Source organism: Xiphias gladius, chromosome 18 (genome assembly GCF_016859285.1).
Source record: "Xiphias gladius isolate SHS-SW01 ecotype Sanya breed wild chromosome 18, ASM1685928v1, whole genome shotgun sequence".
Taxonomy (NCBI): Eukaryota; Metazoa; Chordata; class Actinopteri; order Istiophoriformes; family Xiphiidae; genus Xiphias; species Xiphias gladius.
The window spans coordinates 14492477-14518723 of record NC_053417.1 but is presented as its reverse complement, the minus strand read 5'-3'; the positions used below and the strand labels follow the sequence as shown (position 1 = coordinate 14518723).

The 26247-nt window shown below is 39.9% G+C and overlaps 2 protein-coding genes across 4 annotated transcripts; one reads left to right on the top strand and one right to left on the bottom strand.

The window, feature by feature from the left end:
- Positions 1–2579: 2579 nt before the first annotated feature.
- On the bottom strand, positions 2580–5367 carry naa10 (N-alpha-acetyltransferase 10, NatA catalytic subuni). Its single transcript, XM_040153985.1, has 9 exons — positions 5260–5367; positions 5136–5181; positions 4879–4977; positions 4710–4768; positions 4570–4615; positions 4333–4448; positions 4140–4184; positions 3145–3229; positions 2580–2979 (listed from the first exon to the last, which is right to left on the bottom strand). Exons 1-9 carry the CDS (start codon positions 5343–5345, stop codon positions 2797–2799), a joined length of 765 nt encoding a protein of 254 aa, XP_040009919.1. The 5' UTR covers positions 5346–5367; the 3' UTR covers positions 2580–2796.
- An 11692-nt stretch (positions 5368–17059) lies between these two features.
- Positions 17060–25702, top strand: zgc:158263 (ceramide kinase family protein). 3 transcript variants are annotated; one of them, XM_040153983.1, is made up of 14 exons: positions 17060–17090; positions 17478–17621; positions 19082–19177; positions 19441–19578; positions 19749–19877; positions 20091–20154; positions 20263–20408; positions 20490–20564; positions 20654–20806; positions 21106–21211; positions 22298–22401; positions 24293–24489; positions 24573–24889; positions 25018–25702. In XM_040153983.1, exons 2-14 carry the CDS (start codon positions 17498–17500, stop codon positions 25130–25132), a joined length of 1764 nt encoding a protein of 587 aa, XP_040009917.1. In that variant the 5' UTR covers positions 17060–17090; positions 17478–17497; the 3' UTR covers positions 25133–25702. The 3 variants fall into 3 exon arrangements, with proteins under 3 accessions (XP_040009917.1, XP_040009918.1, XP_040009916.1); XM_040153982.1 differs by lacking the exon at positions 17060–17090 and having other exon boundaries at positions 17203–17621; XM_040153984.1 differs by lacking the exons at positions 17060–17090; positions 19441–19578 and having other exon boundaries at positions 17202–17621.
- Positions 25703–26247: the final 545 nt, after the last annotated feature.

Below are 26247 nucleotides of genomic sequence, written 5' to 3'. Positions count from 1 at the left end.
TAGTCTCTTCTCCAGACTGAGGCAACTAAATAATGCCAGTTAATAGCAGAGTAAGCTCTCAACTGTTTCACCTCCCCCTCACATTGGACACAGATGGATGTGGGTGGAGTGCAACTCATCTCTCTGACTCTCGCTCTCTCGCTCTCTCACACACACACACACACACACACACTGCTTTACTGCTCTCTCTTTCTCACCCCTCATCTCACTCACACATTCAGTTTGAGGCATCGGTGTGTGATTGTGCAAGCGTGACAAGTGAAAACCTCTTTGAGTCAAGTCTTTCCTTTCTCTTCCATGCTGCCTTTTGAACTCCACAGCAGGTTTTCAGTCCAATCAAACACCAGCTGTTTTCACTGATTAGTCCCTCCTCACTGGGTTTTCAATGGCTACAAAAAGAAATCAGCTGCTATAGAGTTCAGTTGTAAAAGAAAAAAACTGAATACTCTGGGGAATTCTTGGCCACAGTCTGCTTACTTACTGTATGACCACAGTTTATGGTGAGTAATCTATGGCTAGTAACCCCAAAAACCCCTCATGTCACGTAAAACATTTACGCAAAACCTAAGAGGATATTTGACTTCAGATAAAAATCCCCCGTAACATTCATCATGTGTACACTGGTGGAAGAAAAACTTAAAACCATTGCTGCTATTACATCATAACTAATCTCTCTGCGCCTGATCAATGTGGAAGACTTGTTTTGAACAGCAGCAGCGTTGTTGTCTTCTCTCTCCTCTAGGTGAAAAGTGTTAAATGGCATGAATGTGTGAAACTGAGCTATTTCCAATTTTTGACAAACAGCCTTAGTTTCTGAAAGGTCAGTGTGCATAATTTGCTGTTATCTCTCATGCACTTCTCTCTCACTCACGTTTCCTTCCTCAAACAGACATTAGGATGATGTTGCATAATTATCATTAAAAAAAAAAAAATCAAATAAACTGACATATTTTGGCCAGCTGTTTGATTGAACAAAGTCTCCATTGAACCTCAATCTATTATTCATAGTTTGATAGTATGGCTTTTCAGCTTAAAGCAGGGCCGACTTAGTAACCTTGAAACACAAACAAGAATTTTAACAGCGCCTTTAACTCAGCTGTGAACAAGGAGGGTTTGAGTATAAAGGTCATACATTCATTGTATATAGCAGACTTTCATGAACATGACTACACTGAGTGGCTTTTCACTTATAGTAAAGCCCCTACACTACCAGTCAAAAGTTTTAGAACACCCCCTTTTCCAGTTAATGTCCAGTAAATAACTTACAGTTTATAAAGGTAAGTGGTGAACTGCCCAAGGTAAAAAAAAAACAACCCAAATTTAGGTCACTAAAAACTGAAAAATTGGGTACATTTGGTAAAAATCAGGCCAGGGATAAAGAAATTACTTAACTTACAGGTTACCTACAGAAATTAAAGTAAATGAAGGATAAAGTAAATGAAACAGTTCCGACAGGTGCCTCAACTTTTGTTGATTAGTCATAAACCCTCTGCCTGTACAAAGGCAGTGCTGGAACAAACGGTGTTACTAAACCCTCTGATGCATTATCAGGACAATACTGCACTGCAGGAAGTAGTACTCTATGTTGGAACCTGGATGGTGAGAAAAAGTTAAGTAGCAAAGGAAGACAGACTGCTTAGTCAGGGGTTCATCCTACAGCAAGATTTCTAAGTGCTTAACGAAGGCAACAAGACTTGCTAAACGTCTTGAAGACTCTATACGCTTTCGGATGAGAGGAGAAACGTCTTTAAGAAGCTCAAGCAAGTCCAGTTGCCTTTGTATAGCACTTACAAATACTGTGCCCTGGATGACTGAGAAGCTTCACAGACTACAGCCAGATAGTTACCCAAAACATTACAAGAAAAGAACTAGACGGTGGCTTCACATGACGGAAGACCAGCACGGGCTCCAGACTTAAACCCCATGGGGCTGGTTTGGGATGAACTGGACAGATGGTGAAAGCAAAACAACCTGCAAGTGCAACACGTTTGTGGGGACTTGGTGCAGTCTGTTGCTTTCAGCCCATTTATCAGTGTCAAAGGGTCAGTTGGGTTGTGGGGTAACTGTGTAATGCTCTCTGTCACAGTGCCTTTTTTTGATGCCACCACTAGGAGTCACAAAAGTTGGACATTTTCAAATCTTACATATGCTGAGGGGGCTTTATTACTACCAATGGCAAGTTGCTTTTAATGGAACTTTTATACCTCAAGTGCGTAAGTATATTTGTGGTAGTGTAAATTCAACAGAAACCTATTCACTCATTATTATATATTCACTTCATTACTTCATAGTGGCCAACTTAAACATTCTCCCATAATAATGATTGACTTATCAAAATGTAATGATCTATGCTCAGAAGTGAACAACTACTCTGCTTTTATGATCACTTACTGAAAAAAGTGGCATACCAAGAGTATTATTTGAAAGATTTATTTTCAGTAATTCTGTTAAATAATTAAGAGACCAGATTGACACAAACTGAAAAGCACAGGTTGTTTTCAATTCTGTAAATCTCACAGAGCTTAGGGCCACTTTTGGAAATGACAACAGCAATCCAATAAAAACACTGAAACCAGTTATTCATTTTAGCTTCTTTAGAAAACATCCCAATTCACGTCATTACCCAAGACTGTTTGTTCATCACTGCAAGATTCAAGAAAAAGCAGTGATGGAAATGATAGAACGGCTTTTATGATATAGTCAGTTTGTAAAGCCAGAGATACTGTCAGAACATTGTCAAATAGAGATAAAAAGAGGAAGTGAAGGATGAATTTAAAAATGTCTAGGACTGCAGCGTCATTGTGAATCGGAGGAAGAATCTTTAACGTCCGTGCTTTCCGTTGCCTCGCTGACTTCACTCAGCTCTTTGCTCTCTCCTCCGCTGTCTCTCTCGCTCTCTCTCTCCTGATCGCCAGACCCTGAGGGGCTCTGGCCAGACGGTGCCTCCTGACCCGAAACACGCACTCCAGGCTTTCTCAGCTGTGGGACATACAGAGAAAAATATCACACATAGACGACCAGAATCTGCTCACGTGAGTTCAGTCGTGCAACACATCCACTGAGGTAACGAGGAGCTAGTGAAACTCCCGTCAGTTTGGCACAAACATGTTTTGCCAAGTGAATAGATGTAGAGAATAAAGTCACCTCATCAGCCATGTGGGCCAGGTCTCTCTTCATGGCGTAGGCATCCTCCCCATCTGCATAGTATTTAGGCTCTACCTCACTAATCCTGTGGAGAAGGAACAAAATAACACACTAATTAACATCAGTACAAATATGTCAGGGCTGTAGTTACCATTAAGGACACAGTAACTAATATCACAGACTATGATTTCAGTGTTTTTTTTTTTAAATTGAAATAAACATTTTAGAGACTTTTTGTTTTTGATGCCTGGGGCTGTTGGCAGGACTTCTACTTATGAGCAGAGCCCTACTAATAGTGGATTTTTGAGGGCAAGACTGAAATTAATATATGGATGTTATAAAAACCCAACCCACTAATGACCAAAAACCATTTTTCTGAGTAAAAACACAAATATAAAAGAGCTTTTTTGATAAGGATCTCCTAAATTTGATTTTGTGAAGGAATCTTAGCCAAGTTATGTGTCAAGCAGGACATTTTACAAAATCTGTCAGTAATCTTTAGTGGATTAGCAATAATCTTTCTAAATGACCTGATAGATGGCAATGGGCAAAAAAGTTTTGCATTCAGTGTGCACCAACAAACTGCAGGTGCTGGTAACTGCAGTAGACAGAAAAAATAAACATTGAGCCCGATGAAGGGCTGATCATTGCATTGCTCTTATCAGTGTTAATAAAAGAGCCTGAATAAATATTTTTACACTCTGACTGTGAATTCATGTGGTTCCGTTTTTCTGAAATCAGAGACATCTTTGGCATTTCTGTACTGTAAATTCTCGTTACTTATTGGTCAACATAAACGCCACTACATCTGTAATAAGTTAATATTGTTAAATAAACCAGCCCCGCTGACTTATTGGTCTACTGTAGCTCTACTCAGGGCCTCAGTATTTCTGAAGAGCCTGTGTATGTCCATGCAAACTGTGTAACAAAATCCCCAATAGTATTTACCATACAGTAAAAATACTTGAGTAATGTTGGCACGTAAAAGTACTTACTGGAATTTGAGTGTGTTGGAGTACAGGTGAAGGGCCGCTCGGTTGCTGCAGTGGTGAGAAAGCATTGGTAAGTTTCTTGAAAACAGGAGAACTAACACAGACACGCAGAGCCTAACCACATTTTGTAAACAGGAAAATATGCAATAATTCCTTTGAAAAATAAGATTCACAGCCAGCCAACAGCATGCAGTACCTTTTACGAACATGAAGTGAGACATATTTAGCATTGAAGTTTTCAATCATGGCCCGGCTGGCCTGGTCCATCAGCTTCTGAGCAAGCCCCAGACGTCTGTGGGAGCGCTTTACCGCCTGGAAGACACAGAGAAGGGGTTCTGTTACCCCAGAGAAGCCAGCCAAATATCTCAGTAATATACATGTTTTGTTATAAGTAATGGAGGAGATGTACTAGGTGTCTCTCATCCAGACTAACCAGGGATGTAATGTGTCCATGGGGTACATCATCTGGGTCCTCCTCCCTAAAAGGAGGTCATAGTTTTAGGAATAAATTATACAACTCCATCGTCCAAGTGATGCAAGGTAAAACTAATATATCTGCTTACAGATACTCACATCTTTGCCAGTACATATCCCACAATTTTGCCATTTTCGTCCTCTGCAATGTATGAGAGCTGAAACGTTGGAAACAAACAATGAGTGTCAAACATGAAAATGTATACACTGTAAGGATTTAGCTGATAGCAGTGGTTTTCGCAAAAACTGGAGAAATACTGCGACTCACCTGAGGCCAGGACAATCCGTGATAGAAATAGTATTTCATCTGGTAGTTTTCTGGAAGACACAGCAGGTTACAGTGCTGCATATTCATAAGGTCCTCCGGCTGTAATGAAAGAAAAAAACTGAATGTCAGAGAGGCGCATGTCAGAACGCGAACCCCTTTATCTGCGATATTTGGTCAGCTAACGTGTAGTCCGTAGTAACTAGCTTAGCTAACAGTAAAAAACAGCATGGCTGTCGAGAGGATTTCAGCACACTCACCCTTGCGTTTCGTATGTTCATTTTGTTAGCTGGCGTGGTGCCTGGACTGTGTAAACAGAAATCAACTATATTACACTGAACTATCAATTCATAATAGTTACAGTATCAACCTTAAAGGACTTGCCTCGCTAGCCAGCCAAGTCGACTTGCTAACAGGGAAGGGAGAGGAGGAAGGAGCATGCCACAATAACGACACACATTTCCGGTCATAGTGTGCGCTGGGACTTCACAGTAAAAGTTGCAGGCGGCACTCAGCCATGCCATAAGACAATTTTATTTTGAAGAATATGTTAACTTCGCTATGAACTCGGATGTTGTGTTGTGGACTACATTAAACATTTTTTACAAGTGTTTCAAGCCAGGCTGGATTACCAACCAGGCAAAGCAGGTTACTGCTCTGGGGCCCCAGATCCCCAGGGGCCCAAAACCCCCAGAATCATTGTGCGTAAACTGGTTGTTACAACTTTGCACCTCGGAAGTTGGCCTACAATAGACTATCAACTAACTGAGTAATGTACATGTCTAATTGCCTAATCTTGTGGCCCCGCTGCCTGCACTTGTGTTAAAATTTATATATACATCCTTAATTAATTATTTTACTTTAGTTTATATTGTGCCCACATGATCCATATTCCTAAATAAGGTTTACTTAATCAAAATACCACATAGTCATTTACACACAGAAAACCTCTGGAATAGTCTCTAGGTCTATACTGAAGTTACTTTGTACTCTTTACTTGACATGGATGAGGGTATGCACTGGTGCCAACATTATAATGTTATTGAAGGAATGCTGGAGTGAATAACTGCAAAATATTTTACTTTTTATTGTGTCATGAACAAATAAAACATTTAATAAAATAATACCTCCTTAAAGAAGTACTAAATGTTTTAGAATCAGCCGCTTGTATTGGTGCTGATGTATGAAACTGGCTGCTATGGGGAGCCTGTATGTTGAAGAATCCCATTCCAAAACCGCCATTTCACTCTGAGATTGGAGCAGAAACCTTCACACGACGATTCTGAAGAAGTGCACAAGTCATTACCGAAATAAGGACCCCGCCGACCACAGTTCAACTCTCAAAAAAATGTGAGAATATAAAGAGCTTAAAATCATTTAGAGGACTAACTTTTCAAGCCGTTTTATTCGACGCCTCAACTGAATTTTAGTCTTGAGGCGTTGAAAGTTTGAGAGCTCCAGAAACTGACTTTCCTGTAGTGTCAAGTTTATTCAGTAACGTATTAAAGTCTTTGGTGTAAATAACTAAAATGCGATGACAGAAGTAACCCGGCCCAGTTCTGAAGCAACTGCTTCTTTTAAAGCAAAGTGATAGTGTTTACTTGTTTAAACTTCTATGGGTAAAATAAAATATTGCATACCGCACAGGTTTGTATTCAGCCTCCACCTTCAGTAAAGTGCTCATTTTAAAGATCCAATAGTTTCCACTTTGAACCTGACTTTTTTCTCAAGATGTAGCCTTCATTTATTGTTTTATTTAAGTGATCGTTTTTGTTATTGCTGTTTCAATACTGACAAGTTACATGGGATATCGCAACTATAAATAAATAAGCAGACAAATTAGAAAGGAAAGAAAAAAGAAACTGACATTTACATACAGAGTAGTAAAATGTTTGTCTAATTAAGGGAAACGTCAGTGAGCTCAGCAGGTTGAAGGGATTAACCAGTTTATTTAATTTTCAGTCAAATATATTTGTGTTGAATTAAGCAGAGCCCCATCCTAAACTGCATGCTGACGGTTACAGATGTGTGATGTGCCGTCTCATCTCCATGACCACAGCTACTGGGGAAGAGAGCCCAGCAGGAGCCAGAAGAGCACCATCAGGATAAAACACCTTTCTTTTTCTGTCTGGGATGCAGGCAGTAAAAGTGTGTGTCTTGTTGGGTTTGTTATGAGCTTGCACTGATTTGAAAAAATGATTTGTAAGTGAGTATATAGTATATATACTATCTTAGTATATAGATAAGTTTTAACTCTTTCATTTCTTCTCAGTTTGTAGATCAGTTTTAACTATTTTATTCCTTCTTAGCATGTAGAGACATCATGTAAACCTTTCAGGTAGGAGTAATGCAACACTTCCTTTGAAAACCCTCCTTTAAAAATTGAAAGAAAAAAGGATGGTAAATATTCACACCGACTTTTTTCCAACTTTTTCCTTCAGACTTTCAATTTCTTCTACACATGCCACAAAATAAAGTTTTTCCATCTTAGTATATGGACAGTATATTTGTCTACAAACTAAGATGGAACTTTTTATTTGATAAATTTATCTAATTTATCTAAAAATATATATTTTCAAAGTCAGCAATGGTGAGTCCTCACTCTTAATTGTATTCGACTCAACAAGTCAGACAGGCAGAAAAATAAAATGTAATTTTTTTCCCCCACCAATTTGAACAATAAACTTCAGTTAATTTAGAATATACAACATTATATAATTCAGTATTGAGTATTTAAACTATTCAAAATGTTTCTATATTTAATAATTCTATCTATTGAGACCAAGTAACTTCATGACAGAGATAAAGGGCTTTAGGAGCGTCTACTGACAATAGTCAATTCCAACATGTTCTTCCCACAGTTCATATGTAAGTATAATGATAGAAATTATCTGAGGCGCTTTCAACTTTGATAAATATCACGTTTGCTATCAAATCAATTTTTGAATCATTAACGTCAAAATATTGATTATTATTATTAACGTCAAAATATTGACGTTAATAATAATAACAACAGATGAGTAAGTTAAAGCAGGTATTAGAAGGTGTGTCATGTGATAGCATGTTACCCTGTCTCCAGCCACTAGAGGGCAGGAATGCACAGTTAAAGTGGTCCGATGATGTGGATTGATGACTCTCGCTGCCTGCAACTTATGTGAGAAATGTCCGAGCCAGACTTTCATATCTCCCGAGCTCCTGAGGCTGAGACTAGCGGAACTAGTGGCTTTCGGTCTAGTCCCTGGCAAGTCTTTCGTGGGTTCACAAGTACAGGAAAAATGAACAAATAATGCATCCGACACTGGAGAATAGAACAGTTCTGAAGTCTTAACAATCGAGCAGCAGGACAAATCTCTCTGGATGGAACATTGTCAGAGGGTTTGGGTCAGGGAGGGCTGCACCCTCCCGAAGACCTATTATATCATTAAGTGTGCATCACCCGAAAAGCTTGTTACAAGACAACAGCAAAAGTTTAGGTGGAACGTTTAATTCATTCATAAGTAGCAGTAGTAGTAGCAGCAGCTTTGCATATGTAACAGCAATAATAAGCATAAAAGGGAACCTACAAAACATGTTAATAATCCTAAAAACTAGAGTAGTGATGTTATCAGTAGCAGCACTTCTATAAATAGTGTCAGTGACATTTCAGCAGTATTCTGTGTAGTACCAACAGGCTGTAAACAGTGATAGTAGCTGTGATGGGCTACCTGCTGGCTCCTTAGAATCAGGACTGACAAAATTACTGACAACTGGTAGACTGACTAGTTGTCACACACAGACTGTTTTTAATAACTAATTGACGTTGACCAAATCGGTATAAACGCCAATGTCCGTGACTAACTGACCGACTGGCGGACTGATAAAGTTACAACATTGGTCAACAAATTGCCATGTGACTAAGTGCTGGCGTTAGACCATTGGCCGTTGCTCTTTCAAACGGAAGTGGCGCGTACAGTTTCTGCTATATATATATATATATATATATACATATATTTATTTATATATATATATATATATATATATATATATATATATATATGTACACACACACACACACACACACACACACACACACACACACACACACACACATATATATATATATATATATATATATATATATATATATACATATATGTACATATATATGTATGTATTTATGTATGTATGTTTATATATATGTGTATGCATGTATCTAAGTATGTATATATATGATGGAACATTGTTACAGGGTTATTTAATTCACCCATGAGTAGTAGTGTTATTTGTAGTAGCTTTAATACTATGGTAGTTGCATTATCAACAGCTTTTAAATAGAAACTAAAAGATACTTTTTCATTGAATGCCCACAGTATTCAGCTGTGCTGCATTGTTGTTGTGTTCCAGCTCAGTCACGGCTCCATTGTGGGTTCAGTGTTCACATGAAATGTTTCAGAAGTGGAGCAGTATGTTATGTTCTTTAGCAGCCACATGTCTAATACAGTTTACAGTTGTTTGTCAGACATTTCTGTTGTTGTATAAGCATGAATTCACATTTGTAGCTCATGTAACAGAAGCTTTGTGGCTGTACTGTATTTGGTTTTATTACTGGGCTAACCCGCACATTATTGCTGGGCTAACCCCCACAGCCTTCTATCTGGATGTCTTGAATAGTGTATTTAGAGCGGTCTGTGGCCAATTTAAGCTGTAGAGTTCCAAAAAACATATTTTTCTCTCAGTTTGGGCCCTCTGCTCTCACTAGGCTGGTGTTTTTCTCTCCTCAAACTTAATTTTTTCTAAACCATGATAGAGCTGAGCAGTGCTGTGTGTCAGTAAGACGCCTTTTGTTGCCACCTGTGATCTCTCATTATAAATGTCAGTATACACTGTAAAACATCATATGGGAATTTGATAGAATCAACTGATCTTTCCTCATTAATTTAAAGTAAATATGTAAGTTTTGTTAATGTCAGGTTACTTCAACTTTGAATGTCTAGTTTTAATTTTCAGACAAGTTAAGAACTTATGTACGTGAGTTGTTCATTTGACTTGAAATGATGAGTCTAATGAATGAACTGCTGAAAGCTCACTAAACTCATTAAATTTAGTTTTTGAACAAATAAATCTAGTATATTAACAGAATTCCCAGCAAGCAATGTTTGAGAGTTAAAACTCTCCAGAGACTCTTATTTTTTTGATTGAAGAAAAGATATATGATAATATAATTTCATAATAATGAAAACAATGCTAACCATATTGAAAGTTATTATTGAATTTTATGTTAAGTTAGCTCCAATTTTTAAGGCAGCAGGGCAACTTATGTTTCTAAGGTGAAAAAACTTGATTGACAGATGATTTACAGCTGATGACACCGCACAGCTGCTGTCGTGAACCTGCATTAATGTTGATTTTGAAAGATGATATTGCGATCATAAGTAATGATGTGATCAGCAGCACAGCAGCTCTGGAATCATTGCTGGTTAGCAGGTAGCATTTGAACCATGATTCAGTCACCTAAATCACATTCTATGCTTTCAACAGCTTGCTGAGAAGAAGCAGTAGGCTCATTTATAATGACTTCAACACAAAGGTAAAGAGCTTCAGGAGGTTCTGCTGGCAATATCCAGTTCTAACCGTGTTTTTCCTTCTAGTTCATATGTCAGTATATTGACCTAAAATATCTGAAATAGTTTTACTGTGATAATTTCTACTGTTAGAAAGTGTTTTTATATTCCTGGCCTGCACCTGCTTACCTCTTTCAGGTCCTACTTGATTCCTTGGCTGCTCCCATCTCATTGAGGCCTGGCCATAACCTGCCTGGGAGTCTATTTAAGCCTCATGGACGGCTAGTGCACTGCAGGCAGCCAACTTAAAGATATTTGCTTTGGTTGTGTTTAGTTTCTCCTTTTGCTCAGGATGCATGTGGGTTTAGTTTGAGTTATACAGGTAGTGCAAGGGACAGTTTAGTTCTCTATAGTAATAAGTTGCATATAAGGTGTGTATCCAATAACAACAGTGACTGTGGGTTATGCAGTATATGGCTGTGGGGATTATATAGCTCTAGTTGTGTGGCCCATCCGTCTGTGTTAAACCTGGATACTGAGCACAGTAATACTTTGAATGGTCTCTGAATTTCTAAAAAAATACCCTCTCATAGTACTTAAACTCCGTGTACAAAGGCAGATTTAGTTAATTTGCCAGGGTGAAGACAGCTGCAGTTGTGGCTAATGAATGTTTTTACACACGCAAGTGGCTCCGCATTTGATCTGGTCCACAGAGAAGAGCTGCAGAGGCAGAACACTCATGTTTTTGTTGGAAAGGTTCCAGGGACAAAAGGAAGGTTTGATCCAGCCAGATTGTGTCATTCGTGTAAAACAAGGAACACTGAAAAGGGGGATGTCCCATCAATGGGGCTGGCCAAAAATCAGCTGATTCTAGTGTGTATGTGAAGTCAGCTGGCCTAGTGGCCTCTGTACTTAGAATTAACGAGACTCCACTGTCTAAGGGTACTGATGAGATGTATGCACCTTTTTTCTAAGATGGTTTTGTCTTTGGATGGAAAAAATACCTGTTAAGATTTTGTGCGATCAGGGACTACTGAGAGTTTTATTGTGGAAAGCATTTTGCCTTTTTCTACACATACTGCTATGGGAGGAAGATCTCCTGTGCTTGTCACAGGGTTCGTTCCTCTGTGGGTGGCCTTGGATCATTTTCATCTATTATAGTAGTGTGAGAAACCAGACAAGTGTGCTAAAAAGCACCCTAAAGTTTTTTCTTCCTCTGCTGTGACACGTGCAAGGAGTAAAGCTAAGTCAGAGCAGTTAGAGGTGTCTGAACACATCCAGTTTTGTCAGACCTCATTTTAACAGGCAGAAGTCATTTCTGAGTGAAGGGATCAGGATAAATTATCTTCTGTTCTGTTTCCATCACTGTCTAGGGAGGAGAGTATTAAAGAACAAGCTGCAGAGCCTATGTACTTAATGTACTGACTGGTGTAAAAGTAGAGACTGTTGTTCAGTTTAAGGAGCCCTCAAAGTTTAGAGAGCCTGTGTAGAGCAAATCACTTGATGGCTTTGCGGATGTAGTAATGTAATGTAAAACTTGCAGCACCTGTCTGATAACTGGAAAGCCCAAAGAACAGAACAAACCAGCTACCTTGTACCTGATCCCTGTGGTTGAGAAGCTGTTTGAGTATCTGCTTCTTTGTTGTGTGGGTCCACTTTCAAAGTGTAAGGGTGGGGGTAAGTACTTAATGACAGTGATGTTTAAAAGTTCTCATTGTCCTGCAGGTTTATTCTTATGATCAGTTAAAACCAAGGCAGTCCTGAAAGCTTTGACTAGCTTCATGACTACTTACGGCGCCCCAGAAGCGGTGCAAACTAACCACGGGAGTTATTCCATGTGTCCTCTTTCATGTACTCTCAAGTTGTAAAACAACTCAGGATTAAACATCAGGATTCCAGTGCATACCATCCTGAGTCTTAAGGAGCCCTTGAATGTTTTCATCAGACATTGAAGACTATGTTGCATTTCTATCTATATTGTCTTGAATTATGTAAATGATTTTCATTGGCAAATGCATATTGTGCCACTGCTCATAAAAAGCTTAGTAGTACACAAAAAAATGAAGGAGCTTTTTGATCAGAAAACTGAAACCCGTCTATGTGAACCAGAGGAACAAGTTTTGGCTTTGCTGCCTGTGTCAGGTTCAACTTTCCAGGCAAGGTTTAGTGTGTCTTACACAATTAAAAAGCCATATGTCAGACAGGGACTATTTAGTATACACACCAGATAGAAGGTGTATAAAAAATAAAGTGGTGTCATGTAAATTTAATAAAGCCGGTTGGCAGAAGCAAATTCAATTGTCAACCTAGCCAAGTGTGAGAAGCTAAAGTGACAGTGACTTATCTTGGCAGGGTTATCGGCCAGGGTGAGGTTCACCCTATGTAGGCTAAGGTGGAGGCCACTGGCAAATATCCTGTGCAAGCATCCACAGAAGAATTGATGCAGTTCTAATGGTTTGTGGGTTGTTTTTTCAGCCCTGTACACTTGACACATTTCATAGTAAGGGTTGGGAAAGCGTAACGGCTGACGCACCTAGACTCACTAAGACCCTTTTGGGAGGGTCAGGAGAGCACAGTTTTAAAGAGATCTTACGTTAATTTGAATGAATCTGACAACCAGAACTCATTTTCTCAAAGTCCAAGCTGAGCTTTCATATCTCGCTGTTAGTAGTGAAGGATATGAACACCATCAGGATACTGAGTCGTATAACAGGCCACAGGCTGAACTATGAGTCCCAAACCTTGTCAACCCCACTCATTTCTACTGTCATTTTGATACAAAGATGTATTGAGAGAATTTGACCAATAGACAGTAGATAACACTGTACTGAGTTTAATTGAGCTTGTATGAAAACTTGAAAACTGTTTACTCCTGAACTCGTGTTGCTCAAATTAGTGGACAACATTTTATTCAGCTTTCTGACTCCTGGCTATTTTTTACTGGTATTAAAAGTATAATAAGATTAATGAAATAAGGCATCATTCAGACTTATGCACATTCTTTAGTCATGATATTGCAATATGAACAACAGGAAACATAAACTTGGATGGAACATTGTCAAAAGGGTTAGGGAGGGTTGAACCTTCTTGAAGACTTTTCCTTCCAAGAATGTATTTCTTTTGATCCTAACCTTTCTTTTTATCAGCACATCAAAGAAATCACCAAGGCTGCCTGCTTTCACTTAAAGTATTAACTCCCATTCTGTCTTTTCTGTCCATGGCTGATGCAGAGACTCTAATCCTGGCTTCTGTTTGATCCGGATTTAACTACTGTAATGTTTTGTTTTCAGGCCGGCCTCGTGCTTTTACTAAAAGCCTTCAAATTTTAAATTATATTCCATCATGTGCTCTCTGCTCTCAGCATACATAACTCCTGTTTGTCCTCAGAGTTAAAAAGTCTCTTCATTATCTTCCTTTCCTCATACAGTATGGTCACTTTTTCTGATGGCTGAAATTGGTCAGAAACTGTGACCTTCATTCCACCATGCTTCTACCGATCTTTGATCGATTTTTGGTGTTAATCACTCTTCTTCTGAGAGGAAGGCCAAGTTACCTGACAGGTAAGTTATTTGCTTTCATTTCCAGGTACAGAAAGGTCATATTTTCCTTTAAAAAAAATAAAAAATAAATAAAATAAAAAATCTTAAATTGACAACAGATGAGAAATAACCTGAGGATGTATTAATTTCATTATTCCTTAGTGAGGAGTATGTCTTCAGGTAGAGTTCTGTTGTTTTTGATCACCTATATGTAAATGTGTGTCTTAATATTTTTCTTTACACAAAATTGTGTAATATGAGATTCTGCCTAAAGATGCTGTAATGTTTGTCTTCTTCTTTCTTTCCTACATAGTCTTCAGTGCAGGAGGTGGCTGACCTGATGACCCGCACTGCGCTCCCGCATGGTTCAGCTCATGCACCCGAGGCTTGACTGCACCTAGGTTAAAGTCCTTAATAATCAGATATTGGTTTATAGGCAGTGTGTGATAGTCAGCAGTGAGTCTGTTACAAACTGACTGGATGCTGCATAATGGCATTACTTCTGTAGTATCCCATAATATTCTCTTTTACAGATGACAGTGTCTGTACTTCACACATAAATTAACCCATTAGCATGTTAGACCTGCTCTCTGCTATTGTAATATTTCTGTTATGCTCAGTGTTTTAAATGTTTTATGAGAGATATTTCAATGTTTTAAGAAAAACGTTATTTCATTAAAAATGTTGTTTTGTGCTGTAAGAGCTGCACCACAATAAGACCCATGAAGGAAAAGTTAATATAATAGAATAAATGTTTATGATGCATACAAGGTGCTTTAGGCCCAATTATGAAGAAGTGGACTTATAAGTGCCACCGTTGGTTAATGAGCAAAAAACCTCAAGCAAACACAATAACAATAAAATGATATTGAGTTTCAGTAACAAAACAGATTGTGGAGGATGCATCTGTTACATTGTTTGAATTAACAACCAAAGCAGGTCATGCAGAGGCACATTAAAGGCATTACCAAGTGCAACGACAATGCCCTGACTAATCTCAGGTATAAAGTGACTGCAGTCACTGACCTAAGAAGTCACTTATCAATCAATGATTTCTATTTCCTTATAGCCTGAAATCACCATGTCGGTCAGAGCTGGACTACGTGCAGTGACTTTACAGTTGTATCCAAATGTATCATGGAGCAACAGGTGGTTAACCTCTGTCTGTTTTCTGAGCTTTACAACACCAAACTAAAGGTTCACAAAGATGGAAGAGACGCGCTGCATTGAACTAGGTGAACCTGCCTCCATTGTTATTGTGTTTCCAAACATTGAAGTTTGACCTTTGAACTAACTTGGCCTGCTGTCATGACAGGTAGCTTCATAAAGTATACTAGCTAACACCAACATTCATATTATAGACTATTTACTAAACCTGCTCACTAAACAGGTGACACTGGTCCAGCACAGTGCCTGTCAGTCCGAGCAGGGGGAATAGACTGTCCTAAACATATTTAATTGAAATATGGCTATTTAACAACCAAGGTGCAGCTAACAACCTCGTCAGCTAACTTAGTTAACTAAGTTTCAATGCTAAATATATTTGGACTTTTAAGTGCCCTCTCTTCTTTCAACTTGGTAACAGAGACTATTTGTTGTCCGACTTTAAAAATATTAATCTCATTCATGTGTCAGGGTCTGCTCTAGCAACGTTATCTAAGTTTAAACTGACCGAAAATAAGCTCAAGTAATAGCCTTAAGCCTACAGAGAGTATGTAGAAAAAGAAATGTATATACATTTGGTCTTTACGATATATTACTGAAGGAATGTTGGAGGGAATAATTGCAAAATATTATTATTTTACATAAATACTCATTTACATATCTTTCATACTCTTCTCTAATATATTTCTTGTTTTTAAATTCACATAAAATAAACTAAAAGGTGTATAAATTTAAATTTATGAGAAAAGTAGCTATGAAGAGGGCAGGGGCTTGGGTCATTATGGGCCCAACAGCATGTTGCCCCAGAGCCCACCTGGTGGTTCATCCAGCAATGGGAACAATTTCACTGGGATCTGGGCAATAGTTACTTGGTCAACATTTCTATTCCAAATGATTTACCCTTTAAAGCTGTTTTTCATAGCATTTTTTCATAACTGAGACCAGGTCCCTGTTATGTCTCAGTAATCAAGTATTCAAGGTGTGAGGCCAAACAAGGCCTGCCTGCCTGGTTATTTATTTTCTGCAGTTCTGCAGTTAAGCCTTCACTTTGTGACATAACTCTGACTCGAGTGCAAGTCTCAAAGCTCAGAAAAAAAAACAACAATAAAACACATCCGCACAAACACACACACAAATAGATGAAAAATAAAAATAATTGGATGATCTGATTAGAACACCTCAGTTTGGTATTTTGGGCAATCCCTTACTAGGCTCCTTCCAGCTTCAAATTATAAGTCAATCTACATTTTATATTTTGAAGTGTTTCACAATATCATACATTTTTGACTCAAAAATAGTCGACAGGGTGGGAGTTCCGCTGTTTTGCCCCCCCCCCATTAGTTTGTTTATTTCTTTATTAATTTGTTATTACTCTTGCTGTGTTTTCCACTTACTGACTGAATGTCGAGTGGATACCTGCATTACACGTCCTTTGGCCTTACAACTGCTAAACTGAACAACAACTGAATCAGCGTGACCTGTATGCGAAGCAAACTCCTCAGTAATAGTATGTTTAGAAATCCTGGGAGAATTACAGATCCTGGGAAAACGTAAAAGTCTGGGCCAAGGCGTGAACGTGAGAAAGATAGATAACACACAACGGATGAGCATGGACGTAATCTTATTAAAAAAAAAAAAAAAAAAAAAGTTTAATCTCACCTTTTAAATCACCTACTCTCTCCCTCTCTCTCTCTCTCTTACACACACACACACACACACACACACACACACAGACACACACACACACACACAGTCAAAAATAATATAGACTCTTACTCTTATACAGACATTTTCACATTTCAGTTTTGTAATTTTAAAGAGATCACTTTATCCGCCACCTCATCCCATTCATCACACCGTGGCTATTATTGCCGGTATCAGCTGTACTATCGTTTTATAGTTCGACGTGACCCGACCCATCCTCCGGAAGCCCCGGGCCCTCGCAGTGTTGGCCGACGTGACCGCACTTCAGGTAAACAATGCTGGCATCCAATCAGCAGGGCAACATGCAAATCGAGCCGGTGAGACGAGGGAGGCTCTGAAGAGGAAACGGCTATTTTTAGAGCAGCGAGCGTGTGCCCGCGCGGCGTCTTTGACATTACGGCGGAGTAATGGCCCGGACGCGTCCTCGGACAAGCTCCTGAGGTTCACCCAGAGGAGGATGAGAGGTTTCCCGGGTCAGGTCGGGACACCGGTGGGCTGTTGACTGACGGCGAGCTCAGATTGCCAACCTGCTGCTGCTGCTGCTGCTGCCGCTGCTGCTGTGTCTCGGAGATGTCAAAGTTACGGCTATTGAGATGTGATCACTGAAGTTTTTTGGTTTTGTTTTTGTTTTTGTTTTTTTTATTTACCCCGAGAGACAGGATAACGCTTTGCCGGATGGAGACGGACCTGAGGCTGGAGTCGAGTCTGTGGGTCGGGAGCAAAAGATACCGGGCGGTCCTGACGGGCTGGCACTTCAACTGGACCGAGGTAGATAAGAAGAACCGCGATAAGAAAACGAGTGAGTGGCCCTGTCTGTACGCTACACAACATCGGTCGATCTCTGATATCGTGACAGTATGGACGTATTTAAAGAGGCGCGCAAAAACATTCGCAGTGTTATTACTTTGCATTGTTTTTCATGTTTTGTAGGCTTATTTGAATGTTTGAAAATGCCACAACGTGTTTCCTTTCTTCGCGGAACTGGTATAAACAGGTTGACACGCAAGACCGTATTCATTCGTTAGAAGTAGCCTAGAAACATCAGCTACAAAACAATCTTGATTACATATCACATTTGGTGGGGGGGGGTGTTTTCTACTATTACAGGGAGGGAGCGCTTTAATTAAGCCCATAACTGCGTGCAGAAAACGTGAAGAACAAGTTGAACAGCACTGACATGAAACACAACCTGCTGAGACAGTTTACCGAAAACAAAGGCTCCAGGGAACACTCACTCACACACACCCACGGCTCAAGGTTATAATGTAGGGGCTAACTATCAAATGTATTTTATCTCCAAGCAAATGCCTCCAATATCCAATTTCTGTCAGCCTCTGTGTCACCAACACACACACACACACACACACACACACATGTACACACAAAGGGGAAAATGTGAAAACGAAGTGTTCCCTAGAAATCGGTTCTCACTGCACAGAAAAAATCAGATGTCAGTTTTCAGGACATCTGTGTGCCCTCTTTGGGATAGCTCACACGCGTGCGTCCCTTTTTTAAAAACAACATAATGAGGATAGAATTTAAAAAAGAATACAATATGTTGTCTTTGATGTGTGTTGGAAATCAGTAGCGCCACTTAAAGGTAACCCAAAGAAGACACAAAGATGTTTTGCATAGTTTACACAAGCTGTATCATTCCCATCGCTCTTACGCATTCACTAAGCGTGAAACCTTGACACCATCATTGAGACATTCAGACTTATCATACACAGGTGTAACTAGTAAGTTGAATGGCGGCCCCACTCCCCTTAGGTGTGCCAGGGAGCCAATATGCACGGAAGGCTTTTTTCACGGCAGAAAGTTAAACTTGTCATAGAAAGAAAAGCACCGGTGTTTCTAGCATCGCTAACGATGGCTCTGGTCTATTCAAGTGTCCCAGTAAGCGATGGCAGTGTGACAGTGAGCCAGCACGATCAACACCAGGGCCTGGAAACAGAAGCAACAAAGATCTGAATGCAGCCATAACTTCATGATTTAAACTTCTGCTCTTTTTACTGTGACATGTCGAAATGTTTTCCGTGGAAAGGGCCTATAAAGAGAGCCTTGGAATTGGAACAGCTAATCGGGATAAAGCAATTACTAATGTTTTTAGTTACAGCTGCGTTTTAACTTCTATCATAGGTGAACATCTGCTGTAAGGAAGGTCTACAGTCTTTCCAGTGATTAAAATATTCTATTATTTATGTGCAAAGACGCATGTCCACTGATGTTTTCACTGTGTGTTTGCCTGTGTGATTAAAGTTTCAGTACCTGTGGCAGAGGTGGTTGGAGTGGAGGAGGGCCGGGTGGAGATCCTGCCCCAGAAGTTGGTTGAGGACAAGGACAAAGACTTCACAGGTGGGTTCTCCTGGGAGACTCTCAGGTATCACATACCCAAGGCCACAGTCAATGCTTAAGTAAATGGTAACAAAGCCTGAAGTACTGTACATCTTTTGCCGTTTATACTGAGATGAGAACATTGATAACTTACATAAAAGTGCATGGCACACTGGCTTTACAGTTTAGTCAAACATGTACCTGTAATCCTTCACATTTCAGAGGGTTGATATTGTGCTTTTAAAGCATGGTTTTCTTTTCCTCTATCAATCATCCACCATCAGTTTTCTATGTGAAGCGCAGCAGCAGTGGGGGCTCTTCTGGGTTGCTATGGAGACTGGGTCGGACCCAGTTCAGCTGCCCTAGTCGGGTCCTCAGAGACCAGTGGACAAAACACCTAAGGACCGCTCTCAAAACGCACTGTAAGGGTGGATAATTAGACAAGGCACTAAACCGATATTACAGCTGTAAAGTCTTCTAAAAAATGTCATGATTAGACCATTAATGATTAATCATTTTCAAATCCTCCTTCAGCTGCATGTCAGAGTTTGCTGGTCTCATCAACCGGTAATGTTTTAAATGTATCTTTCAGGTCCATTACGCCCACATAGACTGTTGGTGTTTATCAACCCCTTTGGAGGAAAGAGGAAAGGAAGAAAGATCTACCATTCAGTGGTTGCCCCTCTGTTTGAGCTGGCTGGTATCAGCTCTCATGTAATAGGTAAAAATCTACAAAATGGCGCACTATTTCTTTGTCCTTTGTCTGTTTTGAGAAAAGTTTAATTTGCTAGTGATGCAGAGACTCGGCGCGGATGCTTGATACTCCTCTAGGTGAAGCGTTAAAGCTGACAGCTGGCCTTAGACTGACCTATTTAATTTCAAAAGTGAATAATGAAATGGATTTGCCATGTGCATGTAATCATGTATTGCTTAGTGACTGAGCGGGCAAACCAGGCCAGAGACCACCTCCTGAAGAAAGACCTGACAGGCTTTGACGGGTAAGAGCTAGTGTAAACACTGTGGTACGAGAGCATTATAACAGTTAACCTCACCGGGAAGTGCTTTCATAAAAGAAACTCTTGTGTTTTTTTTTTTTTTTATAACAGTGTGGTGTGTGTGGGTGGGGATGGCATGTTCAGTGAAATACTTCACGGTTTAATTGGGCGGACACAACAAGAGGCAGGCCTTTGTGAGAATGATCCTGCTGTCACTTTACAGCCCTGTCCGCTTCATATTGGTATCATCCCTGCAGGTAATGACACTGTTATTAAAAATTCATAAACTAGATTTAGAGCTGTGATGCACACATCCACTTATATTATGTCTGTTGTAGGTTCTACAGACTGTGTGTGTTATGCCACAGTGGGAGTGATCGACCATGTTACTTCAGCTTTGCACATTATCATTGGTGAGGAAGCGTTTCCATTAAAAAAAACCCCACAATCTTTTACTTGGAGCAGCGACTTTGAGCTCCTCATTTCCCACAATGCCCTGCAGGAGACTCTCAGCCTTTGGATGTGTGTTCAGTTCACCATGCCTCTGCTCTGGTGCGCTACTCGGTGTCTCTGGTGGGCTACGGCTTCTATGGGGACGTTCTGGCTGAGAGTGAAAAACACCGCTGGATGGGACCTCTCAGATACGACTTTTCAGGTATGGACTGATGATTCAGCTAGGGAACAGAAATGGCTGCGTGCTGAATTACATTAGATGCTGTTAGATTATCTGTAATCCTTTTTAGCTTTGAATTAAAAATTCATCCCAAAACTGTCACTGTCATCGCTATGACAGCAATGAAAGGTCTTCACGTGACACATGCTTTTTCCTTTTTTTTTTTTTTTTTTTTTAACATTTTATGTAACAAAACCACATTCCCCTGAGTATGTTCTTTTTTTAAATGTTGTGTATACAGCGAGTGTTTTCAGCTAACCTAACTGCTCTCCTTTGCCTAGGCACAATGGTGTACCTGAGCAACAGAAGCTATGCAGGCATAGTTCAGTATCTACCAGCAGACCCGCTGCTCTCCAGCCCTAGAGATAAAACACGCTGCCTCTCAGGGTAAAACACCAACTACTCACAAGAAATTACATAAAAAGGCTGTATACATAGTAAGGAGGTTCAAGAAAGAAAGAAAAGTGTGCATTCGAGATAATACTCCCATACAAATTGTGTGATGTGGGTCTGTTTTAGCACCATAAAACTTTCAAACAGCCACTGTCTGAGTGTGTGGAAGTGCTATCTATTGTACAGATTCTACTTCTTTATTTTGTCACAATGTTATTTGTCAAGCACCTAGTATTTACTTTGTGCATGTGATTTCTTCTGTACATTCCCTATATCCATGATTTGAGGACCACTGTTTACTACCTTAGTTTTCAGTTTCTATGTGACTGTGACCAGCTTTGAGAGGTAAAACAAACCTTGTATAAACAACACCACCACAATCATTTTTTTTTAAATGTAACGTCTCTCCATGTGTCCCAGTTTTTTTTTCAAGGTAAACTGGACTCTTGTAATTCCCTGAGTGACTCATCCCTTATAATAAGAGTAGTGACCAAGAAAAAGGTGGCAATGCTGGGAGAAGCCCATAGTCACTTTTGAGCTTCAAGAAATGATGAAAGCCTGTTACATTTTTTGTCTTTCTGTGACGATGTTAACCTTGTGAACCTTAACCCCTTTACTGCAAAAAAAGTGTCCCTGGGATTAGCATCATTATTATTCAAGCTCTTGGGAAGTAGTTCAAATTTACAGTTTGAGACACCATAACTGCTACCACCTGCAGCAGGGACTCAGGTGTTGGGTGTACCTTAAGGAGGGTAGAAACCATGGCAAGAGGAACTTGATCTGATGAAAGTTGAGCCTTTTTTTCTCCTGTTGGAGTGTAAAATACCTCGGTCTTTGTCTGAGGCAACTGTCAGCAACATAGTCTGCGATGCTCTCTCAAGGTCAAGGAGCTCGTCATTTCACAAACTTCCAGCAGAGTGAAACTCTTTGTGTTGTGTGTGTGTGTGTGTGTGTGTGTGTGTGTGTGTGTGTGTGTGTGTGTGTGTGTGTGTGTGTGCGTGTCTGTGTGTGTGTGTGTGTGTGTGTGTGTGTGTGTGTGTGTGTGTGTGTGTGTGTGTGTCTGTGTCTGTGTCTGTGTAGGTGCAGTGTGTGCTCCAGAAGCACAGAAAGACTTTTCCCCCACTCCTCAGATTCAGGATCTATGTACAGCTCCCACCTCAGCCAGTTCAGTAGTGACTCACAAGGTAATAACATAGACACACATGAAAGTCCCAGCTTTGTGTTTTGTATGTTTTAGCCCATTTATTTAAGCCCTTTTGGCTTGTGACCACAGGACTGACGGGGTTACATTATCCTGTATTACTAAATAGAAAAAGTGGAAAAAAAAAACACATTTATTTTTCTGTTCCCCTATCCTATTAAGCATCTCATGACCCCTTGAGGCAGTCCCAACCTCACTTCTTTACAGTACTGCCCAGACCTTTCTAAAGCATACTGTATGTTTTCAGTACGTTAACAACTCGCAAAGACTTGAAACTGTCCTGAAACAGGCAATACATCACTATTATCATTTAATTTTTTCAAAAAGTTATTGTATTGTTTTGGGGTAATGCAGTTGAAAGCATAGAATGATGTGAACTGTCTTGATTGCATTACCAAACAGCAATGCAACACTGACAAACAATCACAGCAATGCTAACTTAAACCAGTGTTTGCCTAAAAGATAAGGAACACAATCAGAAACAATCCAAAAAGTATAGTGTGTTCTGAAAAATGGTGAGCAGTAAAATACAGTGGCAAGAAAAAGTGAGTGAACCCTTTAGAATTAGCTGCATTTATGTATAAATTTGTTTTAAAATATGGCCAGATCTTCATCTAAGTTACAATTATGAACAAACACATTCTATTTTACCTAATAACACACAAATCATTCTATTGTTCTTGTCCATATTGAATACGTCATTCTTCGTTAACATTTGCATAATACTGGAAAGGGTTAAAAAGTCATCTCAAAGAGTTTAGATATTCATCAGTCCACAGTTAGTCAAACTGTCTAAATTTTCAATAAAGAACTGTAGCTACTCTACGTAGAAGTGGAAGAAGATGACTCCAAAATCACAACGCAGAATGCTAAGTGAGGTAAAAAAGAACTTCAGAGTAACAAATGAAGACTTAAAGGAATCATTGGAGTTGGTTAACATCTCTGTTCACGAGTCTACCATACGCAGTTCATGGAGCATGTGTTCATGGTAGGACAGGAAGAGGAAACTGCTGCTCTCCAAAAAAAAAAAAACCCATCACTGTGCACCCGAAGTTTGCTATAGAGCACCTTGACACTGCACAACTCTACCGTCCTGTAGACTGGTGAAACAAAGGTTGAATTGTTTAGGAGGAACACACAGCACTACGTTTGGTGTAAAAAGGGCCTTGCATACGTACATAAAAACATCATCCTAGTGGTGGAGGGAGCATCATGATTTGATCCTGCTTTGCTTCCTGAACAGATCATCATCATAGAGGGGAAAATTAATTCCCAAGTTTATCCAGGTGTCTTACAGGATAATATCCTGGTGACTGTCACCAACTGAAACTCAGTAGAAGTTGGGTGACGCAGCAGGACAATGACCCTAAACATCAAATTAAATCTACTACAGAATGACTTCAGACAAAGAAAATCTGCCTTTTGGAGTCAGAGCCCAGACCTTAACTCGACAGAGATACTGTGGAATGACCTTAGAGAGCCGTTCACACCAGACACCTTAGAATATGTCTGAGCTGAAGCGGGTCTGTGGGAAGAATGGTCCAGAATTCCTCCTGAACGTTCTGCAGGTCTGATCTGCAGCTACTTGAAGCACTGGTTTGCGGTTACTGCTGCCAAAAGAGGTTCAACTAATTATTAAATCCAAAGGTTCACTTACTTTTTCCACTAGCACTGTGAATGTTTAATGTCTGTGTTCATTAAAGACATGAAAGATTATATGACCAATCACTGCAGAAAACTAGGTCATTCCAAAGGGTTCACATGCATGATTGGCTTAAACCTGCACAAAGAGCAGTATGTTCATTAGTGATGTCCAGTATGCGCAGGGATTTTTTTAAATTTAGCATCGTCTCTCTTTTTCTCTGTCTCTCCAGGTGAGTGGGTGAGTGTGGAGGGCAAGTTCAGGTGTGTGTCTCTCACTTGTATGTCCAGCTCATGTCCCAGGAGTCCTCTGGGCCTCTCTCCTTCTGCTCACCTGGCGGACGGAACAGGGGACCTCATCCTGGTATGGGACACTCACCCGCTGGGTTTCCTCAAGTTCTTGTACAGGCACACGAGCACACAGGACCAGGTATGGACACTTTGGCATTAAGACAAAGCTGGACTAGGAAGTTTAAAAACTGCTTGACCCAATCTCTCCCCCGCTTTTCTTAGTTTGACCTGCCGTTTGTGGAGGTCCACCGTGTGAAGGCCGTTCGTTTCTCCCTCCCTTCTGGCAGGGAGGAGGAAGCATATGAAGAGATTGTAGGGCAGAATGGTGGGGTAGATGAAGAGGAGAGAGAATACGTCGAGTCTGTAAGCAGGAGTGGCTCTCAGCAGGGCCTGGCAGAGAGGGACACAGGACAAGAAATGAAAAACAAGCAGAAAGCCGCGACCCCCTTTCTGTGTGGCATGTGCTGCAGTAAATCTCCGTCTGTGTCAGTGTGGAACTGTGATGGAGAGATTCTGCCTTTCACCGAGATCCTCTGCAGGTAAGAGAGTACAACCATGCATGTTGTATTTTGTCCAATCTCATACTGTATTATCCTCCTGCTGTAATTACTTGTCACGTTAAATTAATCGTAGCTCAGTTTTTACCCACGTTCACTTCCTCTCTTAGGATTCATGGTCAGTTGGTGCGTCTGTATGCCAGGGGCATCGAGGATGGCGCAGCCGCGCAGAACTGCAGTGAGGAAAGTGACAAATGTGAAAGGAGATGCATCTTACACAAATAGTCTCACCTAAGAGCAAAGAGTGAGGCAAGGTTAATTTGTGAATTTAGAGAGTTGCAGTGTGTCATTGCCAAAGAGTTCCTACTATTTCAGGTACTTCGATAGGTTCTCTCATTGCAATAATGAAAAAAGATTATTTATTCTTGAATTAGTGGGCTTTTGTTGAATACTGCTCCTTAAAACACTATTAAAAGACTTTCTAAATATTACACTAACTGCACTTACTTACTGTATCCAGAGTGTGTGTGTGTATGCAGTTTTTATTCGGTACATTCTATTCATGTTCACGCAAGCTTCCAGAAAATAAAATCATGGCAAATGTCAACATAAGTTAAAAGACAAAAAAGAATCTTTATACAATAAAATGACTGACCTGGCTCTTCTTATGCTTTATTGTTGTCAGCATTAGTTCAGCCATGCAGCTTATCTTTTAAATAAGAGCATCAACAGCTTTCTTTATGTTGGACATAAAACAATTGTGCAGTAGGATAAATTTGTTTTAATGTCATTGAAACTAAACGAAACTAAACCACCATTATTTTGTTATTGCATACAGTAATTGTTAAAAAAAACAGACAAATAAAGCAAGAAAGAACAAATGCAAGAGTCCCTGAGAAGTTGTTTAAACAAATGTTCGTCTTTGCTGCTCTTCCCAAGGCCCTCCAAGTACTGGCAGGATTGAGGGGTCTGTTATTGATCAGAATGTTTACGTGTGTGTTTGGATGTGTGAGTGTATTTCCAGCTGGGCCACGCACCTTGTAGAGACAGACATAGGTGAAGGCTGAAGTTGTAATTTAAAACTCATTCATACATATAATCTTTATAAAATGTTATTAACAATTATTTACAGCTTAAAACACCTACCTGGAAGTGGCTCTTAAGTGAGGCAGGACATTTAAATGTGTCTCCCCTTTGCTTGACTATTATCAAAAGAGCCGCCTGTTCCTAAAAACCAGACCAACCTAATATAAACACCACTTGGTGTTGTTGCTTTATGTGTCCCACGCTCAGTGTCATGGTTTAGTGATGACTGTAAACACTGGCCTGCTGATTGCACATAAAAAGCTGATATTCTTAACATTCGATTGAGTTTAAATATTGATCCCTCATTCCCCGCA